General features: G+C 43.6%; 1 protein-coding gene and 1 long non-coding RNA gene across 2 annotated transcripts in view; one reads left to right on the top strand and one right to left on the bottom strand.

Annotated features, from left to right (window-relative positions):
* Positions 1 to 8,496, bottom strand: part of zfyve1 (zinc finger, FYVE domain containing 1) — an 86,271-nt gene extending 77,775 nt beyond the window's left edge. The window contains exons 1-2 of the mRNA XM_073040417.1: positions 7,871 to 8,496; positions 2,478 to 2,982 (exon numbers count right to left, since the gene is read on the bottom strand). Coding sequence (XP_072896518.1) covers positions 2,478 to 2,982; positions 7,871 to 8,434 — 1,069 coding nt within the window. The 5' untranslated portion in view covers positions 8,435 to 8,496. The remainder of the gene's footprint in view (positions 1 to 2,477; positions 2,983 to 7,870) is intronic.
* Positions 8,153 to 27,561, top strand: part of LOC140725237 (uncharacterized) — a 43,535-nt gene continuing 24,126 nt past the window's right edge. The window contains exon 1 of the long non-coding RNA XR_012098300.1: positions 8,153 to 8,513. This is a non-coding gene — a long non-coding RNA (uncharacterized lncRNA). The remainder of the gene's footprint in view (positions 8,514 to 27,561) is intronic.

Below are 27,561 nucleotides of genomic sequence, written 5' to 3'. Positions count from 1 at the left end.
TTGGTCGATATTGTCAAGGGTCTCAGAGAATCTAAGTCAATATGCATAAATGGATGACGTACAAAACTACATAGAATTGCGATGCTGCGATTATTACAAAAACCTGTACAGCCCTAGGTATTGAATATTCCAAAATAAAGTTTGTTCAGGAAAGAAAGGGTGGCATGGTAGCATAGCGGTTAGCACAACACTGACAGTACCAGCAATCCGAGTTCAGTTCGCACCGCTGTCTGTAAGGAGGTTGTATGTTTTCCCTGTGACCATGGGGAGAATGTCTGGGTGCTTCCACAGTCCAACGATCTACTGGCTGGTAGGTTAATTATTCATTGTAAATTGTCCCGTGTTTAGGCTAGGATTAAACTGGCAGTTGCTGGGTAGCACAGCTCAAAGGGCCAGGAGGTCCTACTCTGCGCTGTAACTCAATAAATAAACAATGGATGTAGGCGTAGCAATATAAAGTGAATCACATTGTTGGAAGGAAGGATGTCTGATAAAATCAAGGGCAGAATCTATTTAACTAAATTCAATAAACATATGCCAAACACACAGCAATATACCATATTCCAGTAAAGTACCATAAAGCTCCCAGATATATTGAATCATATACAGTACCACTAGTGGGAGGGATACCATATAATAGTAAATTTGCAGGAAGTCAAGAGTAGTTTTAATTGGATCTATCTCAATATGGATTAGAATAGTAAAAGTGCAAATGACAAACTTAATCAGCAGGTTTTTCTTTCAAATTAGCTGCTGGATCTGGTTCTAGAGCAATATGACAGGTCACATGAACAATTATTACTGAGGAAAGTCCAAGGAACACTAATTAACGCATCATAAGGTTTAGATCAGCTATGGAAATTTGAAGGAGCAGTGGAAGAGTACTTAACTTGGGCAGAAATGTGTTTAGATCAGATGTAGGCCAGATCAACTAAAATCCAAAACTGTAACTTTCAAACCAGAAATGTTTCTGATAATGGATCTGTTACTCCCATCCGATTCTGTATTTATTTCCTCAGAATATCCTTTCCCTCTATTGCATGTATAGAAGCCAAGTTATTATTAAACCCACCTTTCCACATTTTCATTTATAATATAACCACTTAGTGGCTCATATTATTTTAAAATTGCTTTATCATTTGCACTGATTGTAAACCATCAACTAAAAATCAAGTATATTGCTGAAATACTGGCAGTATTTTAATTTTGATGAACTGTCAAGATAAAATGTTAACTATTTCCCTTTCTACAGATGATGCCTGATCTGCTAAGTATGTTGAGCTGGACTATATTTCAGATTCCTAGTAGCAGTATTTTTTTTAAATTTCTACCATTACAGTAATACTATGCTAAAAGAATCACATCTTCTACCCAAGAGAGCAGGGAAAGATGCCATGTTCATACCATGGGTAGTACTAAAGGTGACCCCCATGTTACCACCTTTCAGGTAATGGAAATTCACCTTTGCAGAACTTGCATCTCACTAACAAAAATATCTGGGGGAGGGAATAAAAGTGTGTTCTTTCCAAACTTATGTTAAAAATAATTTTTAAAATTCTTGAAGCATGTGCAGATGCTTTCCTGACCTCTATCTTATACAGCGCTAATATGAAAAATAATGAAACATGGTTATGCAATCAGCACAATCTTAACCTTTCTACTAATTAATTCCTTTAGAACAGAAGTGAAAAGCACAAAATTGGGAAGGGAAAATATAGTATAAACACAATAAATCTGAATTCTGCTTCCACCAATGGACTTCAAGTTCAGCATTACTCAAGGTATCAGTCAGCATACCGTGAGCAACTTTGAGCTCTCTATACAAGGAAAAATGTGTTGGCTCTGGAGAGGGTCCAGAGGAGCTTCACAGGCATGATCCCAGGAATGAAAGGTACATTTGATGACTTTGTCTGGACTCGATGGAGTTTAGAAGAAGAATGGTGCGTGGGCTGGAATCGCATTGAAACCAATCAAATACTGAAAGGCCTGGACAAAGTGATGCGGAGAGGATAATTCCAAAAGCAGGAGAGTTTAAGGGACACCACTTAAAAACTGAAATGAGGAATTTGTTCAGCTAGGTTGTGAACCTATGGAATTCACTGTCACAGAGGGCTGTGGAGGCCAAGTCATCGGGTGTGTTTAAGAGAGACTGATAGGTTGAGGGTAAGGGTTCAAGATTACAAGGAAAAGGCAGGAGAAAGGAGTTGTATAAATAAATCATCCATGAGCAGCAGAGCAGACTCGATGGGCTGAATTCTGCTCCTATATCCGTTGAACAAGTGATCAAATACATAGCCTCAATCACCCCATTTTTTGGACTAGATACAAGATCATTACGAAGAGAGTTGAAATGGAGTTACACTGCAGGCGAACATTAAGCCACTTTGTTTCACTTTGAATGAACAGAAAATGAAAACCTATTTACACAAAGCACTGGAATACCTCGATTCAATACTACATATCTTTGTTTAGCCTACCTGATCCTAGTAACTTAGTGTGCACAGTCTCATGAAAGATAATGACAGATGGTCCTAGTGTAGACAATGGAACGTCCAACCCACATCTTGCAGTGGTAGCTTTCAACTCCTTTGTGAAGTGTTTAAGGTAAGCTTCAGATGCATCAGCAAGAAATTTAAAGAGGTCATTATGTAATCTGTCTGCATGAGTTCTGTAAATAATTGTATCAGATATAGCAAGTACTTTAAGTAGCAATCTTGTTCGTTGACTTAGGTTAGTAGTAGCTCCCAGTAATCCTTCAGTGTCGACGACAATAATGTGATGAACAGGATCATAGGCTACCCATACTCCAACAGTGCAAGACTCCTGTGTTGGTGAGGTCTTGAAAACTTCCCGACCTCTGAAGAACGTATGATTGAGGGTATGAGACTTCCCATCACCAGTGTTGCCAAAGATTGAAACAACCTTCAGGTTTTCATCTGGTTTGCAAGCAAGTTTTTGAATAAATTCTTCTTCATCTGCTACCTAAGGAACAAGCCAAAGACATGAAGTAATTACTTTGGAAGGTATAATTATAACCTTGATATTGTAATGAGATTTAAAATAGCATTTCAGACTCTACAGTCAGTAACAAAGCAGGAAGAGAACAAAATCACATCTTTGCCACATGCACCCCACCCTCTGCCCACAAACTTTCCATTCCACATGACACCAACATGATACCAATCCTCCACAAAAGTGGTTGGGTAATTTGTTTTAGATTTCACTCTCTCCTGACAGAAAAGTATCTGGTATTGTCTCCAATTGTGACATGTCTGAGCTTGATGGGCTGAATGGCCTATTTCCATGTTTTGTGGTCTGTCTTGTGAGATACTTGTAAAAAAAAAAGTTTAAAAAATGGAACTCTTACTTTGTCACATCAGACTAATTAGACTGATAAAAATCAACACCATTGGCTCTTTTAAAAGGGATTGCTTACTAGAGTATTGACAGCAATTGCAGCTTCAATTAAACTTTGTAAAGGAGACAACACACGTCAGTATCAGAATCAGGTTTATTATCACCAATATGTGCTGTGAAATTTGTTAACTTGTCCATAGATTCTATTCTCTGACACTCTCTGAATTCCACATTACTATTACTCAGCTATTTATGTACTTCTGGTTGCAGATTCAATCATTCTATCTTTCTTAATCTTTCGTGTATGATCTAATTTTGTTTCTCTACAAAGCTGAAGAACACGAGCAAATGATGCGGTCTACCTCACACCCCACGACTGAAAACCATTCAACCAGGTCATGGGTTACCCAATGCCACTATTGGAAAGTATATTGTGACTAAGAGGGGTGTTGGCAAGTATGAAAGTGCTTTAGGGGGGGTGTTGACCTAACAAAGGTTGGGGAAACACTGCACTATTCTAATGACTCCAATGCTTCCTGAAACCCAAAGACTTATCTCAGCATGGAGTACATTAAATGACCATATGACCACTGACCTAATGTCCACTGCTCAGGGGCAGAAAATTCTAAAGCTTCATTCCAAATTTCTATCTCCTTAAATCTATTCCTTACTCTTTATCCACTGTATTTCCTTTCCCACTGCTATTTCGAAGTACAGATTAAGGTTACTTTTCCTTTCTATTTCACTCAACATTTAATCTTTTCCAAATTCTTCAGGCTTTGCTGCAACACCCTTGATTATACATTTGTGTTCCAAAACAGCTAGTTGTTTCTCTATACTTCTATCTGCTCTGGGTTCTCATTACTAGGACTAGGAGGGATTCTCTGCTTTTGAGTTCTGACTAAAAATAATCCGATAACCTGCTCCCTTCTGATCCTGTCAGCTTATTGTGCATCATGCACATTTCCATAATTTAATTATGACTCATTCCATACACTTGTTCATATAGAACAGTACAGCACAGGTACAGGGAATCCAGCCCACCATGTTGTGCCAAACCAGCTAAAAAGCAAATCAAAAACATCCAAAAACTAGTCCCTCCTATCTACATCATGTCCATATCACCCCCCCCCCCCATCATCTTTACATCCCTGTGCCTATCTAAATGTCTCTTTAAGAGCCTCCAATGTATTTGTCTCTACCACTATACCAGGCACTGCATTCCAGGCAATCACCACTCTGAGTAAAAAATTTACCCCTCACATCCTCTTTGAACCTACCCCCTTCTCACCTTCAACATATTCCCTCTGGTATTCGACACTTTAACTCCAGGAAACAGATACACCATCTACTCTATCTGTGTCTCTCATAATTTATAACCCTCTACCAGATCTCCCCTCAGCCTCCAGCGCTCCAGAGAAAACAGCCCAAGTTTATCCAGCCTCTCATGACATCACATCCAAGCAAAGCAACATCCTGGTAAACCTCTTCTGCACACTCTCCAGAGCTTCAACATCCTTCCTATGGTGGGGCAACCAGAACTGTATGCAATATTCCAGATGTGGCCTAACCAGAGTTTTATAAAGTTGCCACATAACCTCCTGACTTTTGAACTCAACGTCTCAACTAATAAAAGCAAATATTCCATAAGCCTTCTTAACCACCTTATCAACCTGTGTAGCCACTTTCAAGCAGCTATGAACTTGGATCTTAAAACATTAAACCTTAAAGGTTTTGCCTTTTAACAGTGTATGTCTCCTTGCATTTGCCCTACCAAGGTCCAATGCCTCACATTTGTCTGAGTTAAACTCCATCTTACATTTCTCAGCCCATATCTGTAACTGATTATATATCTAGCTGTAATCTTTGCCAATCTTCTACACTCCACAACTCTACCAATCTTGGTATAATTTGCAAATTTACTAACCCACCCATCTACATTTTCATCCAGGTCATTTATACACATCACAAACAGCAGAGGTCCCAGCACAGATCCTTGCAGAACACCACTAATTACAGACCTCAGGCTCAAACAAGTCCCTTCAACCACTACCTTCTGTCTCCTATGTGCAAGTCAGTACTGATTCCAAACAGGCAATTCGCAGCAGATCCCACGCATCTTAATCTTCTGGATTAGCCATGCCAGACTTCGTCAAATGCCTTACTGAAGTCCTACCCTCCGAAACCTTCCTGGATACTCTGAACAAATTCTGTCCCATCTAAACACCTTGCATGACATCCTTCCTCCTCTTTCCGTGCCAAGTTGGTGATCTGTAGAATATTACCAACCATCAGCTTAACCAATCCACACAGATCTGTTACTTTTCTTTCGTGCTCTAAAGTTGCCACAAATTACTTTAGCTATCCACCAAAGACCTCCACCTCTTTGACATTTCGAAAGTCAAACCTTCCAACGTTTAACCCTGTATCAAAGAGTACTGAAACATAACTCTACAAAGCAAGCAATTTAATGGAACATTATCAACAAACTCATCATACATATTATTGTGCTAATTTACCAGTTTTCTAATGCTGCAAGTCTCCTTAACTTGGTCAATTTGCACTGTTCTATCCTTAAGTTCCTTTTTGTTGAGAAATTTGTTGAATACTATTAATATCACAGACAGCTCAAGGCAGTTGTGCAAGTACCTTTCCTACATTGTGATAACTTAATGCTATGGCAATTCACAGACACAGCACAAAAGAATAATTCTTGTCCACTTACTCATGAAATTAACCTCTTAATCATGGTCCCAAAAAAGAAACCACAATAACCTCTGCAAACTGCTACTGGAGTCTCTCATCCCTGGTATAATCCTGCTCTACATTTTTGGGTGGTGTTAATGCCATTCCTGAAATGTAGTGCCCCAAATTCTGTAAAATACTGAACCAAATATTTATAATGATCTCATTTATAAACACATTACTTTTGTTTTTGAAAATTATTTTTCAAACTGTGATGCCAGTTCCATGCATACATACCCTAAAATCTCTGATCATCTACACTTCTGCAAAATGATGCCATTTCTTACCCACTGTTTCCACACTACATCACTCTCATCACTGCACCTGCAGTTTCTGCCTAATTTCACCATGGATGGCTTCATTATACAGTTTACATCCTAAAATTCCCAGTGAAATAAACAAACATCTGCTTTACAAACATACCATAAATGTGAATGGAACAAGTTGATTGAAGAGTACACAATGCAAGACAAATGTTATGTTCCTTACCACACAAGAGGCCATTGTATCTACTCTTAGAACACTCCTTCCAGTCACTTATTTCCCTCTTGAACATGCTCATCAACACCCCCACAATTCCCTGCCATTAGCCTACACTAGAAGTATCTACAACACTGAAATAATCTTTGGGATGTACAAAGAAACAGGAGAAAGTCACATGGTCACAGGAAAAGCTGTACAACTTCATGCAAATGTCACCAGCATCGAAACTGGATTTCTGGTACAACATTTTACCCCTGTCTGAGCTATAATGGGTGCGATGTCATATTGAATGGCTTTTCAAAATCCCAATTACAGAACACTACATGCTCAGACTTTCACTCAGCTACCATAGAGGTTAGATTCCCTAATAATTAGCTTTCCTAATACTTCTGTCAGGGAAACTGGTCTACGGTTCTCCACTTTCACCCACTATCCTTTCTTTGAAAAGAAACAAATACATAGAATGCTTTCTGAAGATGGTGCATAATATTAAGAGAGTTGGAAGAGTGTTTGACAAAAAGAGGATTGGTGAGCACAACTCTTTCAGACAGCCATCTAGGGTGAGATGAGATGAACAAGCAATTGTGTTGCAAGGTTCTGTTATCACCCTAGAAATATAGCTGATGTATGTCAAAAATAAAACCTGCTGTGTTCTGTTATGCAGGGCCTTGACCCAAAATGTCAGTAACTCCTTTCCTTCCACAGTTGCTTCTTGACCCAGTGTTTCTCCAGCAGGCTGTCTTCTATCACTTTCTGGGGAAATCATGGGAAGGTTGGGGGGGGGGGGGGGAATGTCCATCCCTCATTAACAAATAAGCATTTCACCACATTGACATAAGGAACCAAGAGTCTGCACTGGTCAGAATCTGGAACAACGCACAAAAAAAACTGGTTGAACTCCGCAGGTCAGATAGCACCAATGGAGAGAACTAAACAGGCGACATTTCAGGTTGCCCAGATGAATCTTAACCCGAAACGTCGACTGTTCATTTCACTCGACAGATGTTGTCAAACTGTTCACCGCCACTGGCTGCCCTTTAGCAACAGTGGAACAATGCAGCCACTAATCCTTGGTCTTCAACTAGACCAACTACTACGTGACAATATTAACACACTCTTTTTGAAGGGTCCAAGTACAGATTTAACCCATTCGGTCATATTAAGGCCGGCCTAGCCTTTGATTTGACACTTGGCTGCCCAATAGCCCACAGTCCAAGAGGGAGCAGCCGATTCAGCTGCTGCCCTCTCCCCAACCACCGCCCAGCCATGGTCAAGGCCGCTTTACCCGGATCTCCTCCTTCTCGTCGACCAGCAAGAAACTGTTGGTAAGCTCGATCGGCTGATGCTCCTCGGGGCTACGGCCGGCCTCTGGCGGCGGGGGGTAGACGAGCAGCAGGTGCTTGCGCCGGTTTGCGTGGCTGCGGCGCTGGCAATCGACACACACGTTGAGCTGGCAGTTCTGGCAGCGGGCGCTGGCCCTGGGCCGGGCGGACGAAGCGGGCCCCGAGGCCGAACTGCGACACTGGTCACAGAAAGGGACGTGGCCCAGCTGTAGGCGCCTCCGTTCGTGCTCGGCGAAGCGCGCCTGGGCGTGGAGTTGCCGCTCACAGCGGCCGCACTGCAAGCTGCCGCACTCATCGCACTCAAAGGCCGCCTCTGAGCCGCTGCATGCGTAGCTCTCCTGACATCTCAGGCCTGACGCCGGCAGGGAAGCGGCGTCCAGGCTGCCATCAGGCCCGTCCAGGGAGTCCTGGCCACTCATCCTCTCCGCAGCGCTCAGCGGCCGGACACAGCCGTTGTCGTCCGCCGATCCGCGCCTGCGCGACGGTCCGCCGAGCCGTGCCATCATGGAGTACCGGGCGCGCAGGGCTTTCTGGGAGGTGTAGTCCGTAACGAGGGGAGCATTCCACCGGCCTACACGACCCCAGGTATTGTGAAAATCTTATCTTGCATACGGATTCATTACACAGGACAAAGTAAAGCAATACCAGAACGCAACAGTTACAGAGAAATTACACTGCAGGCAGACAATAAGGTGCAAGGTCATAACGAGGTAGATTGTAATGTCAAAAGACTACCTCATACCAGAGAATTTATTTAGAGATAGGGCACAGTTAGTTACAAGTCCTTGCAGCCCAACGAGCTCCTGCCACCCAATTACACCCATGTGACCAAGTAACCGTGTACATCCTCGGACTGTGGGAGGGAACCAGAACACGCTGGGGAAACCCATGTGGTCACAGGGAGAATGTACAAACTCCTGGGACCTGGGTCGCTGGTGCTGTAATAGTGTTACGCTAGCTGCCACACTGTTCAAAACTGTTCAAAACTCATGTAAGTGAACCTGATCCCGATATGTACTTTCAATGTTTATTTGTACTTTCTGCACAATGGGAGAGAGAGGGAATGAAAAAATAACTGCAGATGCTGAAAATCTAAAATAAAACGACAAGCACTGGTGATACTCAAATTGGTCAGTATTTGCGGAGAAAGGGGCTGGAGTTTGAATAACTTTAGAGTCATTGATTTATACAGCACTGAAACAGCCCCTTCAAATGTCTTTTATCCACTAGAAATCTACATGCCTCTACATTAAAACAACAACACACACAAAATGCTGGTGGAACACAGCAGGCCAGGCAGCATCTATAGGGAGAAGCGCTGTCAACGTTTCGGGCCAAGACCCTTCGTCAGGACTAACCGAAAGGAAAGATAGTAAGAGATTTGAAAGTAGTGGGGGGAGGGGGAAATGCGAAATGATAGGAGAAGACCAGAGGGGGTGGGATGAAGCTAAGAGCTGGAAAGGTGATTGGCGAAAGTGATTCAGAGCTGGAGAAGAGAAAGGATCATGGGACGGGAGGCCTCGGGAGAAAGGGGGGGGGGGAACACCAGAGGGAGATGGAGAACAGGCAAACAACTAAATATGTCAGGGATGGGGTAAGAAGGGGAGGAGGGGCATTAACGGAAGTTAGAGAAGTCAATGTTCATGCCATCAGGTTGGAGGCTACCCAGCCGGTATATAAGGTGTTGTTCCTCCAACCTAAGTTTGGATTCATTTTGACAATAGAGGAGGCCATGGATAGACATATCAGAATGGGAATGGGATGTGGAATTAAAATGTGTGGCCACTGGGAGATCCTGCTTTCTCTGGCGGACCGAGCGTAGGTGTTCAGCGAAACGGTCTCCCAGTCTGCGTCGGGTCTCACCAATATATAAAAGGCCACACCGGGAGCACCGGACGCAGTATACCACACCAGCCGACTCGCAGGTGAAGTGTCAGGATAAGTGCCAGGAGGGAGATCGGTGGCACTTATCCTTGTAAACGGAACAAGTGCTACACCTGCTCTTACACTTCCTCCCTCACCACCATTCAGGGCCCCAGACAGTCCTTCCAGGTGAGGCGACACTTCACCTCGGCCCAAAACATCGACAGCGCTTCTCCCTATAGATGCTGCCTGGCTTGCTGTGTTCCACCAGCATTTTTTGTGTGTTGTTGTTTGAATTTCCAGCATCTGCAGATTTCCTCGTGGCTGCCTCTACGTTATTCCATATAGCCACTACTCTTTATGAGAAAAACTTGTACCTCATGTCCCCTTTAAGTCCTTCCCCTCTTATCTTAAACCTTTCACCTCTAGCATCAAGGGAAAAGACTGACTCTATTCAACTTATCTATGCCTTGGTGTCATACAGTGAATTCTGATGATATTGGGGGAAAGTACTGGTGGGGATGGGTCTGTCGCTGTATAACTCTGTGTTATGGTACTGATGGGGAGAGGTCTATTACTGAATAACACTGGGATATGGTACTGGTAGAGACCGGCCTATCACTGATTAACACCAAGTAGAATACTGGTGGAATATATCTGTCACTGCATAGCACCGGGGATCAGGACTGAGACAGTTCTGTCACCATATAACACTGGTTTATGGTACTTGTGGGGATGGGATTGTCACTGCAAACGCTGTGGTACAGTGCTGGTGGGGACAAGCCTGTCACTTTATAACCAGGTGCACAATACTGGTGGGGAAGGTGTTGATAACACTAGAGTAAACTACTGGTGGAGACATGTCAATCACCGTTTAACTCTTGTCTACACAATCTGTTAGTGGCGTACAGAATTGTTGGAGAAACATCTGTCATTGTCTAATACTTGGTTATAGAACTGGTGGAGACGATCCCTGCATACCACTCAGGTGCTGCCCTTAGTGGTGATGGTTCTGTCATTGTTCAACACTGGGGTACAGCACAGATCTGTTACTGTGCAACACTGTGGTATAGTACAGGTGGGAACAGGTCTGTCCTTATATTCCATCTGGGTAGCCTCCAATCTGAAGGCTTGAATATTGATTTCTCCTTCCAGTTAAAAAAAATTCCCTCCCCCTCCCCTCTTCTTCTATTCCTCACTCTGGCCTCTTACCTCAACTGCCTATCACCTACTCGCGAGTCCCCTCCTCCTTCCCTTTCTCCTATGGTCCACTCCCTCTCCTATCAGATTCCTTCCTCTTTAGCCCTACATTAGGGCTTTACTGCCCAACTTGCTTCACCTATCACCATATAACGATATAACAATTACAGCACGGAAACAGGCCATCTCGGCCCTTCTAGTCCGTGCCGACACTTACTCTCACCTAGTCCCACTGACCCGCACTCAGCCCATAACCCTCCATTCCTTTCCTGTCCATATACCTATCCAATTTTACTTTAAATGACAGTACCGAACCTGCCTCTACCACTTCTACTGGAAGCTCGTTCCACACAGTTACCACACTCTGAGTAAAGAAATTCCCCCTCATGTTACCCCTAAACTTTTGCCCCCTAACTCTCAACTCATGTCCTCTTGTTTGAATCTCCCCTACAATCAATGGAAAAAGCCTATCCATGTCAACTCTAACTCTCCCCCTCATAATTTTAAATACCTCTATCAAATCCCCCCTCAACCTTCTACGCTCCAAAGAATAAAGACCTAACTTGTTCAGCCTTTCCCTATAACTTAGGTGCTGAAACCCAGGTAACATTCTAGTAAATCTCCTCTGTACACTCTCCTTCTTAACCTTGCCACACCTTTTTATTCTGGCATCCTCCCCCTTCCCCCTTCCTTTCCAGTCCTGATGAAGGGTCTCAGCCCAAAAAGTCGACTGTATTCATTTCCATAGGTGCTGCCTGACCTGCTGAGTTCCTCCAACATTTTATGTGTGTTGCTTAAAGATTGTAGGCCAGTCACTTCAGTGGTTATGAAAAGCTTTGTACATCTGATGTTAGCTTACCTTAAGTCCAATGCTGATCCTCTTCTTGACCTGCTACAGATTGCTTATGACTCAAATCACTCAGCTGAGGATGCAGTTAGCCTGTGTCTTCATTACATTCTTCAACACTTGGACTCCCCCAACACCATGTGAAGATCTTGTTTGTGGATTTTTGTTCTGACTGCAACACCGTTGTTCCTGAGTTGCTCCATAGCAAGCTACCAGTACCTTAGAGTATCTGTCAGTAGATTACTGACTTCCTGACAGTAAGGAAGCATTATGTAAGGCTGGGCTCCTACTTGTTTGATCCAATGTCTATAAGCACAGGCTCTTCCCAGGGCAGTGTACTTTCACCCCTCCTGTTCTCACTTTATACAAATGACTGTACCTCCACAGGCAAATCCATTAAAACCCTAAGTTCGCAGATGACACCACTGTAGTTGGCCTCATTTCTAATAAGATGTGACCTGCTATCAAAGAGAGGCAGACAGTCTTTCAGCATGGTGTGATCACAACAACTTGGAGATGCTGTGGAAATGAGCATTGACTTCTACTGACAACCCCCTTGGAAATTAATGATCCGGCTGTGTCTGTTGTTGAGTCATTCAAATTCCTGGGGACTTCCATTACCAATACATTGAAGTGTGACAAGCACGTTAGGCTCATAGTAAGACCATAAGACTTGGGAAAAGAATTGTGCCATTCAGTCCATCGAGTCTCATGTCCTTCTCAGCCCCAATCTCCAGCCTTCTCCCCATATCCCTTCATGCCTTGGCTAATCAAGAATTTTATCAGCCTCTTCCTTAAATATACCCAATGACTTTGCCTCACAAGCTGCCTGCGGCAACGAATTCCACAGATTCACCACTCTCTAGCTAAAGAAATTCCTCCTCATCTCCATTCTAAATGGATGTTCCTCTACTCTGAGGCTGTGCCCTCTGGTCCTAGACTCCCCCAGCATAGGAAATATCCTCTCCAAAATCACTCTGCCTTTCAACATTTGGTAAGTTTCAATGAGATTTGCTTACCCACCCCCACCATCCTTCTGAATTCCACTGAGTACAGGCCCAGAGCCATCAATCGGTCCTCACATGGTAACCCTTTCATTCCCAGAAACATTTTCGTGAACTTCCTCTGAACCTTCTCCAGCTCTCCAATTTCAGCACATCCTTTCTAAGATAAGGGGCCTAAAACTGCTCACAATACCCCAAGTGAGTCCTCACCAGTGTTTTATAAAGTCTCAACATTACATCCTTGCTTTTATATTCTAGTCCTCTTGAAATGAATGCTAACATTGCATTTGCCTTCCTCACCACTGACTCAACCTGCAAATTAACATTTAGGATATTCTGCACAAGGATTCCCAGGTCCCTTTGCACTTCAGAGTTTTATATTTTCTTTCCATTTAGAAAATAGTCTGCGCTCTTATTTCTTCTACCAAAATGCATTATCATACACTTCCCTACACTGTATTTCATCTGCCACTTCTTTGCCCATTCTCCTGATCTATCAAAGTCCTTCTGCAGCCTCCCTGCTTTCCCAATTCTACCTGTTCCTCCACCTATCTTCGTATCGTCTGTAAACCTGGCCACAAAACCATTTATTCCATCTTCCAAGTCATTGATATATAACATAACAAGAAATGGTCCCAACACAGACCCCTGTCGAGCACCATTGGTCATCAGCAATCAACCAGAAAAGTCTCCCTTTATTCCTACTCTTTGGTTCCTACCAATCAGCTAATATTCCATCCATGCTAGTATCTTTCCTGTAATACCATGGGCTCTTAACTTGTTAAGCACCCCCATGTGTGGCACCTTGCCAAACGCCTTCTGAAAATACAAGAGGCCTTCTGAGAATCCACTGATTCTCCTTTGTCTCTCCTGCTTATTATGTATTCAAAGAATTCCAACTGATTTGTCGGGTAAGATTTCCCCTTAAGGAAACATGCTGACTTTGGCCGACTTAATCATTTGCTTCCAAGTACACCAAAACTTCATCCTTAATAATGGGCTTTCCAACCACTGAGGTCTATAATTTCCATCTTCTCTCCCTTCTTGAAGAGTGGAGTGACATTTGCAATTTTCCATTCCTCTGGAACCATGCTAGAATCTAGTATATGGTCATCACTAGTGCCTTCACAATCTTCACCTCTTTCAGAATCCATCTGGTACAGGCATCTTATCTGCACTACCATCAGACCTTTCAACATCCCAAACACCTTCACCTTAGTAATAGCAATTACCCTCACATCTGCCCCCAGACACACTCGAATTTCTGGCATCATCTACAGTGAAGACTGATGCAAAATACTTATTCAGTTCATCTGCCATTTCCTTGTCCCCTGTTACTACCTCTCCAGCATCATTTTCCAGTGGTTCACTTTTACTGTTTATATCTCCGAAGAAACTTTTGAATCCCCTTTAATATTAGTGGACAGCTTACTTCCGTATTCCATCCACTTTGTGACTTTTTTAGTTGCCTTCTGTTGGTTTTTAAAAGCTTCCCCATCCTCTAACATCCCACCGATTTTTGCTCTGTTATATGCCCTCTCTTTGGCCTTTATGTTGGCTTTGATTCCCCTTGTCGGCCATGGTTGTGTCATCCTGCATTCAGAATACTCCTTCATCTTTGAGATGTATCTATCCTGCACCTTCTGAATTGGTCCCAGAAACTCCAGCCATTGCTGCTCTGCCATCATCCCTGCCAGTGTTCACTTACAATCAACTCTGGTCAGCTCCTCTCTCGTGCCTCTGTAATTCCTTTTTCTTCACTGCAATACTGATACATCTGACTTTATCTCCAACCTATCAAACTGCAGGGTGAATATTTATCATATTATGATCCCTGTCCCCCCGCAAGGGTTTCTTTACCTGATGCCGTCTAATCAATTCCAGCTCATTGCACAGCACCCAATCCGGACTAGCTGATCCCCTAGTGGACTCAACCACGAGCTGCTCTAAAAAGCCATCTCTAGAAATCCCCCCTCCTGGAATCCAACACCAATCTACCTGCATATTGTAATCCCCCCATGGCGATTGTGACATTGCCCTTTCAGCATACATTTTCTATCTCCCATCGTAATTTGTAGCTGACATCTTTGCTATTGTTTGGACACTTATATATAACTCGCATCAGGGCCTTTTTACCCTTGCAGTTTCTTAGCTCTTTCCACAAGGATTCTACACCTCCTGATCCTATGTCACCTCTTTCTTAGGATTTGATTTCAATTTTTACCAACAGAGCCTATCCTACCTATGTCATCAGTGCCAACATGTACCAAGACTTCTGTCTGCTCACCCTCCCCGTTTAGAATGCCGTAGATCTGACCTGAGAGTCCCTGATCCTGGCACCCGGGTGTCTCTATCACATCCACAGAATCTCAACTCTATTCCTCTAACTATGGAATCTCCTATCGCTACTGCAGTCCTTTTCGCATCTCTTCTCTTCTGAGCCACAGCGCCAGAGTCAGTGCCAGAGATTCATTCACTGTGAGTCCCCTCTGGTAGGTCGTCCCCCTCAACAGTATCCAAAGCAGTACACTTATTATTGAGGGGAACGGCCACAGGGCTACTCTGTACTGGCTGTGCATTTCCCCTCCTCCTGACAATCTCTCAGTTACCTGCCCCCTGCAACCTAGGGGGTGACCACCTCCCTATCACTTCCTCAGTCTCCCATATGGGTGAAAGGTTATCAAGCTGCAGCTCCAGTTCCTTCATGCGTTCTCAGAGAAGCTTACAGCCTGGCCTACCTGTTGCAGATGTGGTTATCTGGGAAGCTGGAGGTCTCCCAGAATTCCCACATCTTACACAAAGAACATAACACTGCCCCGGAGTCATTCTCACTGCTCTAGCTGTACCCTAACAGACAAGGAATGAAGAATACAGAAAAAGAAGAAGAAACGTACCTGATACTATACCCAAGCCTGTCTCATCTAAGCACAATGAGCCAAAGCCAAAAGCCTCCCCACTCGAACACTGGCCCACTCCGACAATGGCCGCACTTGCTTGCCCCTGCCTTTTTTATATTTGCCTTTGCTAAATAATCCTATTCATTAATTGGCTGCAGTTCAAATTCTGAGAACTGCCACAAGTGCTGCTTTGTTAAACTTCAATCACCAACCTGTGTGAAGTTGCCCCTTCTTCTCATGCTCCCGTTTACTGATTGGCTGCAGTTCAAACTCCTTATCATTAGTGAAATCAAAACCATTAGGTAAGCCTAGCAGAGATTGCTTTTCCTACATAGGCTTAGGAAACTTTACATCTCCGGGTGTATCCTGATGAATTTTTAATCAGCCATCGTTGAGAGTGTTACAACCACTTTTATCACCGTTTGGCTCCCCACTGCCTCCTCTCTCTCCAAGTCCAGGTTGCAGCAAGTAGTTCTCTAAGCGGAGAAGATCATTGGCTATCAATTGCCAATATTAAAAGACCTATTCACCACCAGAGCTGAAAAAAATTACAGAGATCTTGCCTGGCCTGCTGAGTTCCTCCTGCATTTTGTTTGTGTTGCTTACTGCTGACTCCATCCACCCTAGAAGCCACCTATTCACCAAATTGCCATCAAGGGAGGTGCTGTAACTCCGTCCACATCATCCCCAGAGCTTCTTTCCTGTAGCTATCCAGCTTCTCTACAAAGCTTACTCAGGTGCACAGCATCCGTTAGATGGCCTTTCCTGCTCTCCTTGCTCTGTTCATTATTGCCTAACCTGGTCATATGTTCACGCTTAAAGTTTGATTATTGAGTTTGCGCATGTGGCCATTGTTGACTGCTTGTGGCTTTGTGCAGCATTGGTTTGTAAATTGTGTTTTGTCTGTTATGGTGCTTTATGTTTGGAACTGGCCCACAATCAGTTTTGGTCTGTTTCACATACTGGCAATAAGGTGCTTCTGATTCTGACTCCGACTGAAAGGGAGAACTCCTGCACCATCCAATGGTCCTGTGACCTGGAGGCCAACGGCAGAATGTCACTCAAGAGGGTGAACCTTTGCAAGATGTCAGGCCCTGATGGAGTAGCTGGCTGGGTCCGAAAACCTGTGCCAATCAACTGGTGGGAGTGTCCAAGGACATCTTCAATCTCTCACTGCCACAGCCTGCTTCAAAAGGACGACAATCATACCAGTGCCCAAGAAGAGCAGGGTGAGCTGCCTCAATCCCTGTGGCACTCACATCCATTTAGAGGGTGGTCATGGCCAGAATCGACTCTTGCCTCAGCAAAGACCTGGACCTGTTGCAATTTGCCTTTCACCACAATGGGTCTACAGAGGATGCAATCTCACTGGCTCTCCACTTGGTCTTGGATCACCTGGGCAATAGCAATACCTATGTCAAGCTGCTGTTTATTGATTACACAATCTTACCCTCAGTTCCAATCAAAAAGTTCCAAAACCTGGGCCTCTCTACCTCCGTCTGCAACTGGATCCTTGACTTCCTCATCAGGAGACCAGTCAGTACGGATTGGAAATAGCATTTCCTCCTCCCTGACAATCAACACTGGTCACCTCAAGGATACGTGCTTAGGATACAAGCAGGGTAGCACAGTGAGGATCATGTCTTTTGATTTTTCAAGTGCCTTCAATACCATACAACTCTCATTGTTGGGGGAAAAGCTCCACTCAATGCAGGTTGGCACTTCCATTGTATCCTGGACAATGGACTACCTGACTGGCAGAGCACAGTTTGTGTGAGCTTCAGAGCTGTGTGTCAGACATGGCTATAAGCAGCACTGGAGCCCCACAGGGGACTGTATTGACTCCCTTCCTGTTTCCCTGTACACCTCAGGCTTTAGATACAACACTGGGTCATGTCATCTGCAGAAATTCTCTGATGACTCAGCAATAGTTGGATGTATAAAGGGAGGACGGGAGGGTGAATACGGGCCCCTGGTGGAGGATGTTGTCAAATGGTGCAAGCTGAGTCATCTGCAGCTCAACATCAGTAAGACAAAGGAGATGGTGGTGGACTTTACGAAGATTAAGCCTGCACTGTTCTCTGTACTATTGACGGTGACAATATGGATGTCATGAGGACCTACAGGTACCTGGGGGTGCACCTGGATGACAGAGGTGAGTGGAGCACGAACACAGAGGCTGTGTACAAGAAGGGCAGAGACCCCTCTAATTCCTGAGGAGTTTGCAGGCCTCTCCTTCACATGTTCTACCAGTCTGTTGTTGCCAGTACAATCTTCGATGTGGTGGTGTGCTGGGGCAATGGCATCAACATGGGTGTTGCCAACAGGCTCAATAAACTGATTAGAAAATCTGGCTCTGTTATAGGAGTCAAGCTGGACACACTGGAATCTGTGGTAGAACAAGGACCCTCCAGAAAACCCTAGCAACTCTAGACAATGTTTGTCACCCTCTGCATGTCACCTTAGCTGAATAGAGGAGCACTTTCAGTAAAAGACTAAGACAACTGTGCTGCTCCTGTTACGAACCCCGTAACTGGGTCACTTACCAGCAAAGATAGAGAGGTCCGTTGAAGTCTGATGATACTATTTTTAACAGTATTTATTAGTAAAAATACACAAAAATAATATCAATGCAAATATACAGATAATATATGTCGTCAATACTAAATCTAAAAGTGCGGGTATAATAATAATCAATAAGAAATAGCTCCATCGTTGTCTAGGGGATAATGAATTGTCCGATGGAAATATACAGTTCACTGCAGTTACACAAGCTGCCGTCTTTTCGTTGTCGCTGTGTTGCACTTTGTTGGAGAGAGAGAGAAATAGGAATAGAATGGGAACAGTTACCGCTACGGGTTTTCCAACCTTTATGATTTCGATCCGTCAGGAGTCTCGTTGTCGTGGCCGTTCACTTGTGGCCTCTCCTTTAGCTAAAGCCGTTCTTCCATGGTGAGCCCGCCAACCCAGGCAAGGGAAGGACGCACACGAGCCCCCACCGGCTGTCGCTATTAAACGCTGTCACGGGATCTCTAGCGTTCTCCTGGTGCGTCTAAAGGGGTTGTTCCCCAGACCCTCTTTTATCCTTACTCACGGGGTCTCAGATGTCAATCAGGTTGGGACGATGCAATCCCTCAACCAGCCCACTCTGGTCGTCCCCTGAGGGGCTTCAATGAATAGTACAATACTCAATACACACTCCCGTCTCCAAGAGACAATGGCCGTTATCAGTGGTTTTGTTTCGCTGAGGCCAGGACACATTCCAAACCTTGTGTATTCCGTGTGTCTCTCTCTCATTTCCTGGGTCCCAGACCCGAATTAATAGTGATCTTGCGATTCTCAAAAAGGAGGGGGTGACTTTGTACCTTTTGGCCCCTCAGAGTTGCTGCACATTCATAACACCCCCTTCCTTCTAAGATTTTTACCAACAGGTAAAAATTAATTAATACAGAGTCTTACAGGATTTCAGAATCTAACACAATACAAAAGAGGTTTTTTTCACTACAGAGTAATACAGTTATACATTCAATTCAGCATCTAAACAGTTAGCGATTACATTGTCATTTCCTTTAATATCTTAACATCTTGTACCTTAATAAATTCTTGTAGCATCAGACTCCAATTTAATAACCACCTATTTTTATTCCTTCAGCAAACAAAAACTAAAGAGTTGTGATCTTAGCTTACGTGTATACTACAAACGTTCATGCAAACACTAATCTTTATTTTACTTTCAAACTTAACAGTCAATCTTCCCTGGGGTTGTCTTTATTATTCACACGCTTTGTTGAAATCCCTTAAAACTGGATCCTGTTGTTTAAAATGGCATCCCTTCAACCCTCGCCTCTTTTCCAGTTAACTCCCACGTGGTTAACTTGTATACTAGTGTGAAATAAGCTTTTGCATGCTCCTTTCATAGGAGTTATTTTATCAACAATGTGTTCCAAACTTAGACCATTTTCCGAATTTCCACACAATTCTTTAATTTTAAGCAAGTCGTTAGTTTTATCTTCAGGACCCTTCATGCTATTAGTTTTCAGTTTAAACTCTGCAAGCGATCCTTCTTTGTCCAAACAGCATTTCAAATTCTGCCTCTTCACAGCACACTCTTGAATAACAATAGCGTGTGGGGCACCTTTACATTCCAAATCAACCTGTAATTGATTTGCAGGCACCGTGTTACCAAGCCATTGTCTCTGTAGCCTGGTTGCTGCTTCTGACATCAATCCAGACTTTAAATTTTCTTCATTCAATTTAGGAACTACACTTTTCCCTTTTCCCTCAATAATAATATTCACCTCACCACCTTTTATCTCCTCACTAACTTTTAACACACCTTCAAACACAAACAACTGGGAATTCTCACTTCCCACTATTACCAAGGTTAACCCTTTCTTCACTGAACCCAGTCCATCTGACCCACAAGGACTGCATTCCTTTTCAACTGAATCAAATACCTCAGACTTTTCCTGAGTTCCATTACTAGGTTCAGTATCACGTGCATCCACATCTTGAACACACTCAAACGGGACATCTGCCTCTTCCAGGCTTTCAATACCCGTACCCTTTTCAAATTCTAAGTTCCCCTGATCCTCCCAGTTACTCTCTGGGCAACTCCCTTCCGGAGTAAACTCAACCCCGCAGGTTGAAACAACCTCATCTGCCAACCCAGCAGACTTCTTCAAGGTAATGGCATTCTTTTCATCTAGGACTGCCCTCATTTCATTATCGGGAACACATTTAAATTTTTCAACTTCTTCAAACAGTTCTGCCAAACCAGACAGAGCATCCATGTCCAACCCTGGACCTTCTAACAGCCTTATCTGTTTCTCATCTTTACTCCGTGCCTCTATAAATTTCCTCCTGGCTAAGGGCAGGTCTACCTCCTCTCCCTTACTCTCTTTCACTTTCCTATTCTCCGTTTTACCACCCTCTAACTCCTCTTGGTACAGGGTCGGTAAAAACGTCTCGGCCAAATCGATACTGGCCTGATTTAAACTGGTCTCTTTCTCAGCTGCCTTTCTCGACATGCTGCGAGTGGTCGCGCATGCGGGTTAGATCTTGGAACCTAGGGGCAGGTCCTCAACACTTACAGGCTGGTTCGTCAGCTCCATGGCCGACCAAACGTCACCACCTGCTAAATCGTTACTCAGAAGGAGGTCTATGTCAGTTCTCGGGAATTTTGATCGCGCCCCTATTTCAGCTGGTCCAGATACTAGCTCACAATTTATAATGATCCTATGCAAGGACACCGCTTCTGTCCCTTTTCCTATGCCTCTCAAAGCTACCTCTCCAGTCTTGCAACCAAAATCTAGTACCGTACTGCGAATCAATGACAGCTCAGCTCCCGTGTCTCTCCAGATCCACACTGGAACTGGTGTGTCTCCCTCTTTCACAGACACGGTTCCTTCTGAAATAAAATTCTCAGACCCCTCTCGTATTCTGCCTATCTGGGGCTTTCTCGTCGATTTACTGATCACCACAATACATCCTGTAGGGACTGCTGCTCTCCCTTTTCCTACCTCCTTCCTCGGAGCAAGGCACTCAGATGCAATATGACCCACCTTTCCACAATTAAAACAGGTCAAGCCAGGACCTCTCCTGCCGTCTTGCCTTTCCTCCTCCTTATTTTTACCGCTAGCTCCCGGCTGAATCTCTGCCTCAGCCGACGGGCTTTCTCTACCATTCCCACGGTCTCTCTGGTAACTTTTATTCGAGGAAAACTTTGTCTTGTGGGTTAGGGCATATTCATCTGCGAACCTAGCAAATTCGGATATGGACTCATTCGGCTTCTCATTCAAATACATCCGGATATCATCCGAAACACAACCTTTAAATTCCTCAATCAGAATTAACTCCCTGAGACGCCAAAAATCTTCTTCCACCAATTCTGCTGCACACCAGCGATCCAAGAGCACACCCTTCTCATAGGCAAACTCGGCATACGTCTGATTCCACCCTTTCTTTAAATTTCTGAACTTTTGTCTATACGCCTCAGGTACCAATTCATAGGTCCGAAGAATGGCCTCCTTTACTTTCTCATAATTCTCAGACTCCTCCTCCTCCATGGACATTGCCGCATATGCCCGTTGTGCCTTCCCTTTTAACACACTTTGTAACAACACCACCCACTGATCTCTGGGCCACTTCTGACTCACTGCCACCTTTTCAAAATGCAAGAAATAACTATCAACATCCGTCTCCTCGAACGGAGGTACTAACCTAAACTCCCGACTAACATTAAACCGCTCCTCTCGGTCTGACCCTTGAGCTCTTCGCTCTTGCCTTAACTTCTCCATGTCCAAGTCATGTTGCCTCTGTTTCTCCTTCTCCTCATACTCCCTCTCCTTCTCGGCTCTCTCCTTCTCTTTTTCAGTTGCTTCCAGCTGTTTTAACTTAATTTCATGTTTCAACTTTAATTTCTCCAATTCTAACTGAGCCGTCCCACTAGCTGGTACCTTTTCAGGGATATTTTCCAATACCTCAGCTGAAAATACATTCTTCACAATATAATACTGAGTTATGGCCCTCCGCACCTCCCGCTTTTTCATCGACAACCTCACCTCTGCGAGGTTTAGTCCTTTCGCAATATTTATCAAGTTCGACTTTGTGGCAGCCTCTAGCGCCTCCAGAGTCGGGTTTTCTATAAATTCGTCAACATCCATCTTTGCTGGTTTCCCGTCTGGTTACCCACGCAACCAGACCCACGTTTGGACTTAAAAGCCCGATTCACTGGCCCTCCAATTTGGTATCAAATCTCGAGACGAGGCCCCACGTTGTTACGAACCCCGTAACTGGGTCACTTACCAGCAAAGATAGAGAGGTCCGTTGAAGTCTGATGATACTATTTTTAACAGTATTTATTAGTAAAAATACACAAAAATAATATCAATGCAAATATACAGATAATATGCGTTGTCAAAACTAAATCTAAAAGTGCGGGTATAATAATAATCAATAAGAAATAAGCTCTATCGTTGTCTAGGGGATAATGAATTGTCCGATGGAAATATACAGTTCACTGCAGTTCCACAAGCTGCCGTCTTTTCGTTGTCGCTGTGTTGCACTTTGTTGGAGAGAGAGAGAGAAATAGGAATAGAATGGGAACAGTTACCGCTACGGGTTTTCCAACCTTTATGATTTCGATCCGTCGGAGTCTCGTTGGTGTGGCCGTTCACTTGTGGCCTCTTCTTTAGCTAAAGCTGTTCTTCCGTGGTGAGCCCGCCAATCCCAGCCAAGGGAGGACGCACACGAGCCCCCACCGGCTGTCGCTATTAAACGCTGTCACGGGATTTCTAGCGTTTCTCCTGGTGCGTCGCAAGGGGTTGTTCCCCAGACCCTCTTTTATCCTTACTCACGTGGTCTCAGATGTCAATCAGGTTGGGATGATGCAATCCCTCAACCAGCCCACTCTGGTCGTCCCCTGAGGGGCTTCAATGAATAGTACAATACTCAATACACAATCCCGTCTCCAAGAGACAATAGCCGTTATCAGTGGTTTTGTTTTGCTGAGGCCAGGACACATTACAAACCTTGTGGATTCTGCGTGTCTCTCTCTCATTTCCTGGGTCCCAGACCCGAATTAATAGCGATTTTACGATTCTCAAAAAGGAGGGGGCGACTTTGTACCCTTCAGCCCCTCAGAGTTGCTGCACATTCATAACACTCCAAAGAAAGCAATATGAGCTCATTCTTACCCTCGGCCATCAGGCTCCATAATGAGTCAACCTATAGCCGGGGATGTGATGACCCCTTCCTCTTAGAATGTTATCAGCCTCTGTTTACCAGACCCTGCTATGTACAATACTATGCAATGCTACCATCACTTCTTAACTGGATGGTGTGAATGTGCACCCATTACTGTATAATATTATGGTAATTCTTGCACTACCAACTTATCAGTGTAAACTTGAAAATCTTGTCATCTTTGACTTGGAAATCTTGTACGTCTTATTTTTAAGTTAACTTATTTTTGATTCTTTCTTACTTCTTTTCTAATGTCTATCCATGCACTTGTAATGCTACTGTGTCACTGTAATTTCCTTTGGGGTCAATGAAGTATCTAACTATCTATCTTAGCTGACTGCTCTACTCTCTCTACACCCACAATTGTACGTCTAGGCACAACTCAGACGCCATCTATAAATTTGCCGATAACCCAACCATTATTGGGAGGAATTTCAGATGGTGATGAGGCGGTATACAGGGGTGAGATAGATCAGCTGGTTGAGTGTTGCCGTTGCATTCACTATCAATAAGACCAAAGAATTAATTGTGGACTTCAGGAAGGGTAAGTCAAGGGATGAGGTGGAAAGAGTGGGCAGTTTCAAGTTCCTGAGTGTCAACATCTCTGAGGATCTGTCTTGGGTCCAACATATTGAAGCAATTACAAAGAGGACATGACAGCAGCTATATTTCATTAGAGCTTGATGAGAATTGGTACGTCACAATTTCTACAGATGTGCTGTAGAGAGCATTCTAACTGGATTCATCACCATCAAGTATAGAGGGCCACTACACAGAATCAGAAAAAGCTGCAGAGTTGTAACCTCCTTCATCTAGCATCCAGGATACCTTCAAAAGACGATGCCTCAAAAAGGCAGCATCCATCATTAAGGATCCCACCACCAAGGACATGCCCTCGTCTCATTGCTACCATCAGAAAGGTGGTACAGGAGCCTGAAGCCACACACTCAACATTTCAGGAATAACTTCTGCCCCTCCACCATCAGATTTCTGAATGAACAATGAACCCATGAACAATTCCTCAATATTTCCCCCTCTCTTTCTACATTACTTTTTAAATTTATTTTTATATATATTTCTTATTGTAATTCGTAGTTTTTATTATTATCTATTGCAATGTACTGTGCTGCAAAACTACACATTTCCTGACATAGGCCAGTGATATTAAACCTGATTCTTATTCTGATTCCAACAACGGGGTACAGTACTGCGTGGCCAGCATGTCTGCGATGGGATATTGATGTGTGGCCTGGCTGTTGATTGGCATCGTTAGACATAGGAAAGTGCAGAGAGTAGAGTATTTTCTCAGTGAAGTGAAATTAGGAACTGCAGTGAGTAGACAATTCAGAATAAAACTGCAGATGCTGGAAATCTGAACTAAAATGCTGGAAATACTCGGCATCTGTAGAGGAAGAAAGAAAGGTAACATTTTAGCCACTCTTGCTAGGGTTAACAATTAAATGAGAGTGAGTGCTGCTCAGGTACAGACTGTTCTTGGCCCAAACTGTAGTGAACCTTCTGAGAGGATGCAGTGCAAGTTTATCAACATATTACTGAGATGAAAAGGGAGGATTGTCTGCTAAGATGTGACATTGACGTCACTGATCGGTACGACCATTAGACTGGAAACGATTACAAGCTTTCCAAGGAAAGTGAAGCATTTTGAAGGAGAATCCCAAACAGTCACACTCAGATACTGCTTAATTATAGGATGCATTCAAAGTAGGTCTAAATGGATTTGTATCAGGTTCTATTATTAAAACTCTTGCATCAGGATGGATGGAAGGGAGGATTTAAGATAATCTGAGTAGGTAGAAGTCATGAGCCAATTGAAATTTTTTGCTCCTCTAAAGTTTTGTGTTATGACATCACCTTGTAAAATGGGTCCTCTTTTCAATGGTCTGTCAGAGCTTGACCTTCAACTGAATATTTGTCTGTAAACTTGTTTCCTTTTCCATGTCATTGGCCTTCCATTTTTTATATGAATTTGCTATTCCTGTTGGAGTGTGTGTGTGTGTGTGTGTGTGTGTGTGTGTGTGTGTGTGTGTGTGTGTGTGTGTGTGTGTGTGTGTGTGTGTGTGTGTGTGTGTGTGTGTGTGTGTGTGTGTGTGTGAGTGTGTGTGTGTGTGTGTGTGTGTGTGTGTGTTTATATTGACTAGATACAGTATGTAGGGGATTCATCTAAACACCATTCTCCCTACAGGAATCAGGCTCAGTAAAAGATGGACAGCTCATCCAGTCTGATAACTTTGCTTCAAGCCCTTCCAGAGAGGTTGGGCTAAAGTTCTTTCCTGTGTGCATGAGTTGGGACTGAAAGTGGGAGTCATATAGACACTGGCTTTGCCAGATTCCATGTGAGGAATACATTTTAAAGCCTTAAAATGAAGAGTATTAAGAAACTGAGAGCAAAAGTGATGTAGAATCTAAAATTGTTGCTATTGATCAAAGGTCATCTTTATTACTGAGTGTGCATGAACTCGCATAAATCTTCCTACTATCAGTGCTCTCCCCCAGGGGAGATGACAGAGGAATGTCCTTTGTGCAGTTTTACACATCAAGACCTTCCCTACTGTACATAATACCATAACGTTCCGCAGAGGAGGATGCGTTCAGAGAAAACCATTCACATCATGATTTTCTGTAATGTGAAACTGCATTGTCTGCACAAGAAACAGCAATTAAAGAAAAGGATAAACTTTCCATTGGTTTATTTCCATTATATTCACACAAATTCTATGAAAGTGAATTGTATTCCATATCTCAACGTTTTTGGGTAGTGATTTGGTGAATTTCTGTAACCCAAGTGGTTGTAACGCAGAGGGAGGGGCGGGGTGGGGGTAGGGTGGGTCACCTACATATTTGATACCATGGTATGTTTACTTCCAATTTACCAGGGAGAAAAGGCTCACCCATTCGATTCAACACTCAGGAGCCCAAGTTCCTACACTCTCTTTAAACTGACCATTTCCTGAGCTCCCTTAAAACCTACTGCAAAACATATTGTAATACTGTGTAACATCTTAAAGAAAATTAAGGTAGGCTATGAATAACATTCAATAGTGCAGAAAATCTACTAATCCACAAAGGCCCTGGGTGTGCTGGATTGTATGTTGGCCTGGATACTGCATGGAGATTCTGGCATTGATTCAGTTAACCCCCCAAGCAGCCCTAAAGAATTCGCCCTTCTCAGACCCTAATCAGTATTTCAAGAAGAATGTCTTTAGTAGTTGCAAACAAACTGTTGGAGGAACTCAGCAGATTTTGTTTTATCATTGTCAAGTATACCAGAATACATTGAAAAGCTTGAATTGCATAGTGTTTGGACAGATCAAGTCATTACACAGTGCACTGAGATAGAATTAGGCAAAACAATAATGACACAGAATAAAGTGTAAAAGCTTCTGAAAAAGTGCAGGGCAGGTAAATAATATCATGCAAGTTTATAACTAGGTACTGTAGATTGTGAGGCCAAGAATCTGTTTTATCATACAAGAGTCTAACACGAGTGGGGCAGAAGCTGTCCTTGAGCCTGGTGGTATGTACATTCAGGCTTTAGTATCTTGTGAGAGGGGTGAAGAGAGAATTGCAGGGTTAGTGGAGTGCTTGTTTATTCTGAGGCAGAGAGAAGTATAGACAGAGTCCATAGAGAGTCCATTCCTGCGATGAGCTGTACCCACACTTCTGCAGTTTGTTGTAGTCACATGCAGAGCAGTTGCCATTATCCAGACAGAACTCTTTCTCTGGTACATCAATAAAAATCAGCAAGAGTCAGCGGGGACCTGCTGAAACTCTAACCTCTGGAGGGAGTTGACCAGCATTTGTAGGAGGAAAGGAATTGTCAATGTTTCGTGTTGAAACCCTGCTCCAGTTCCTTGCATATTCCACAACTGCTGTTCGGCCTGCAGAGTGCATATTCCACAACTGCTGTGCGGCCTGCAGCGTGCATATTCCACAACTGCTGTTCGGCCTTTAGAGTGCATATTCCACAACTGCTGTTCGGCCTGCAGAGTGCATATTCCACAACTGCTGTTCGGCCTGCAGAGTGCATATTCCACAACTGCGGTTCGGCCTGCAGA

This window comes from Hemitrygon akajei, chromosome 3, assembly GCF_048418815.1.
Source record: "Hemitrygon akajei chromosome 3, sHemAka1.3, whole genome shotgun sequence".
Classification (NCBI taxonomy): domain Eukaryota; kingdom Metazoa; phylum Chordata; class Chondrichthyes; order Myliobatiformes; family Dasyatidae; genus Hemitrygon; species Hemitrygon akajei.
This window is presented reverse-complemented; position numbering and strand designations above follow the sequence as displayed.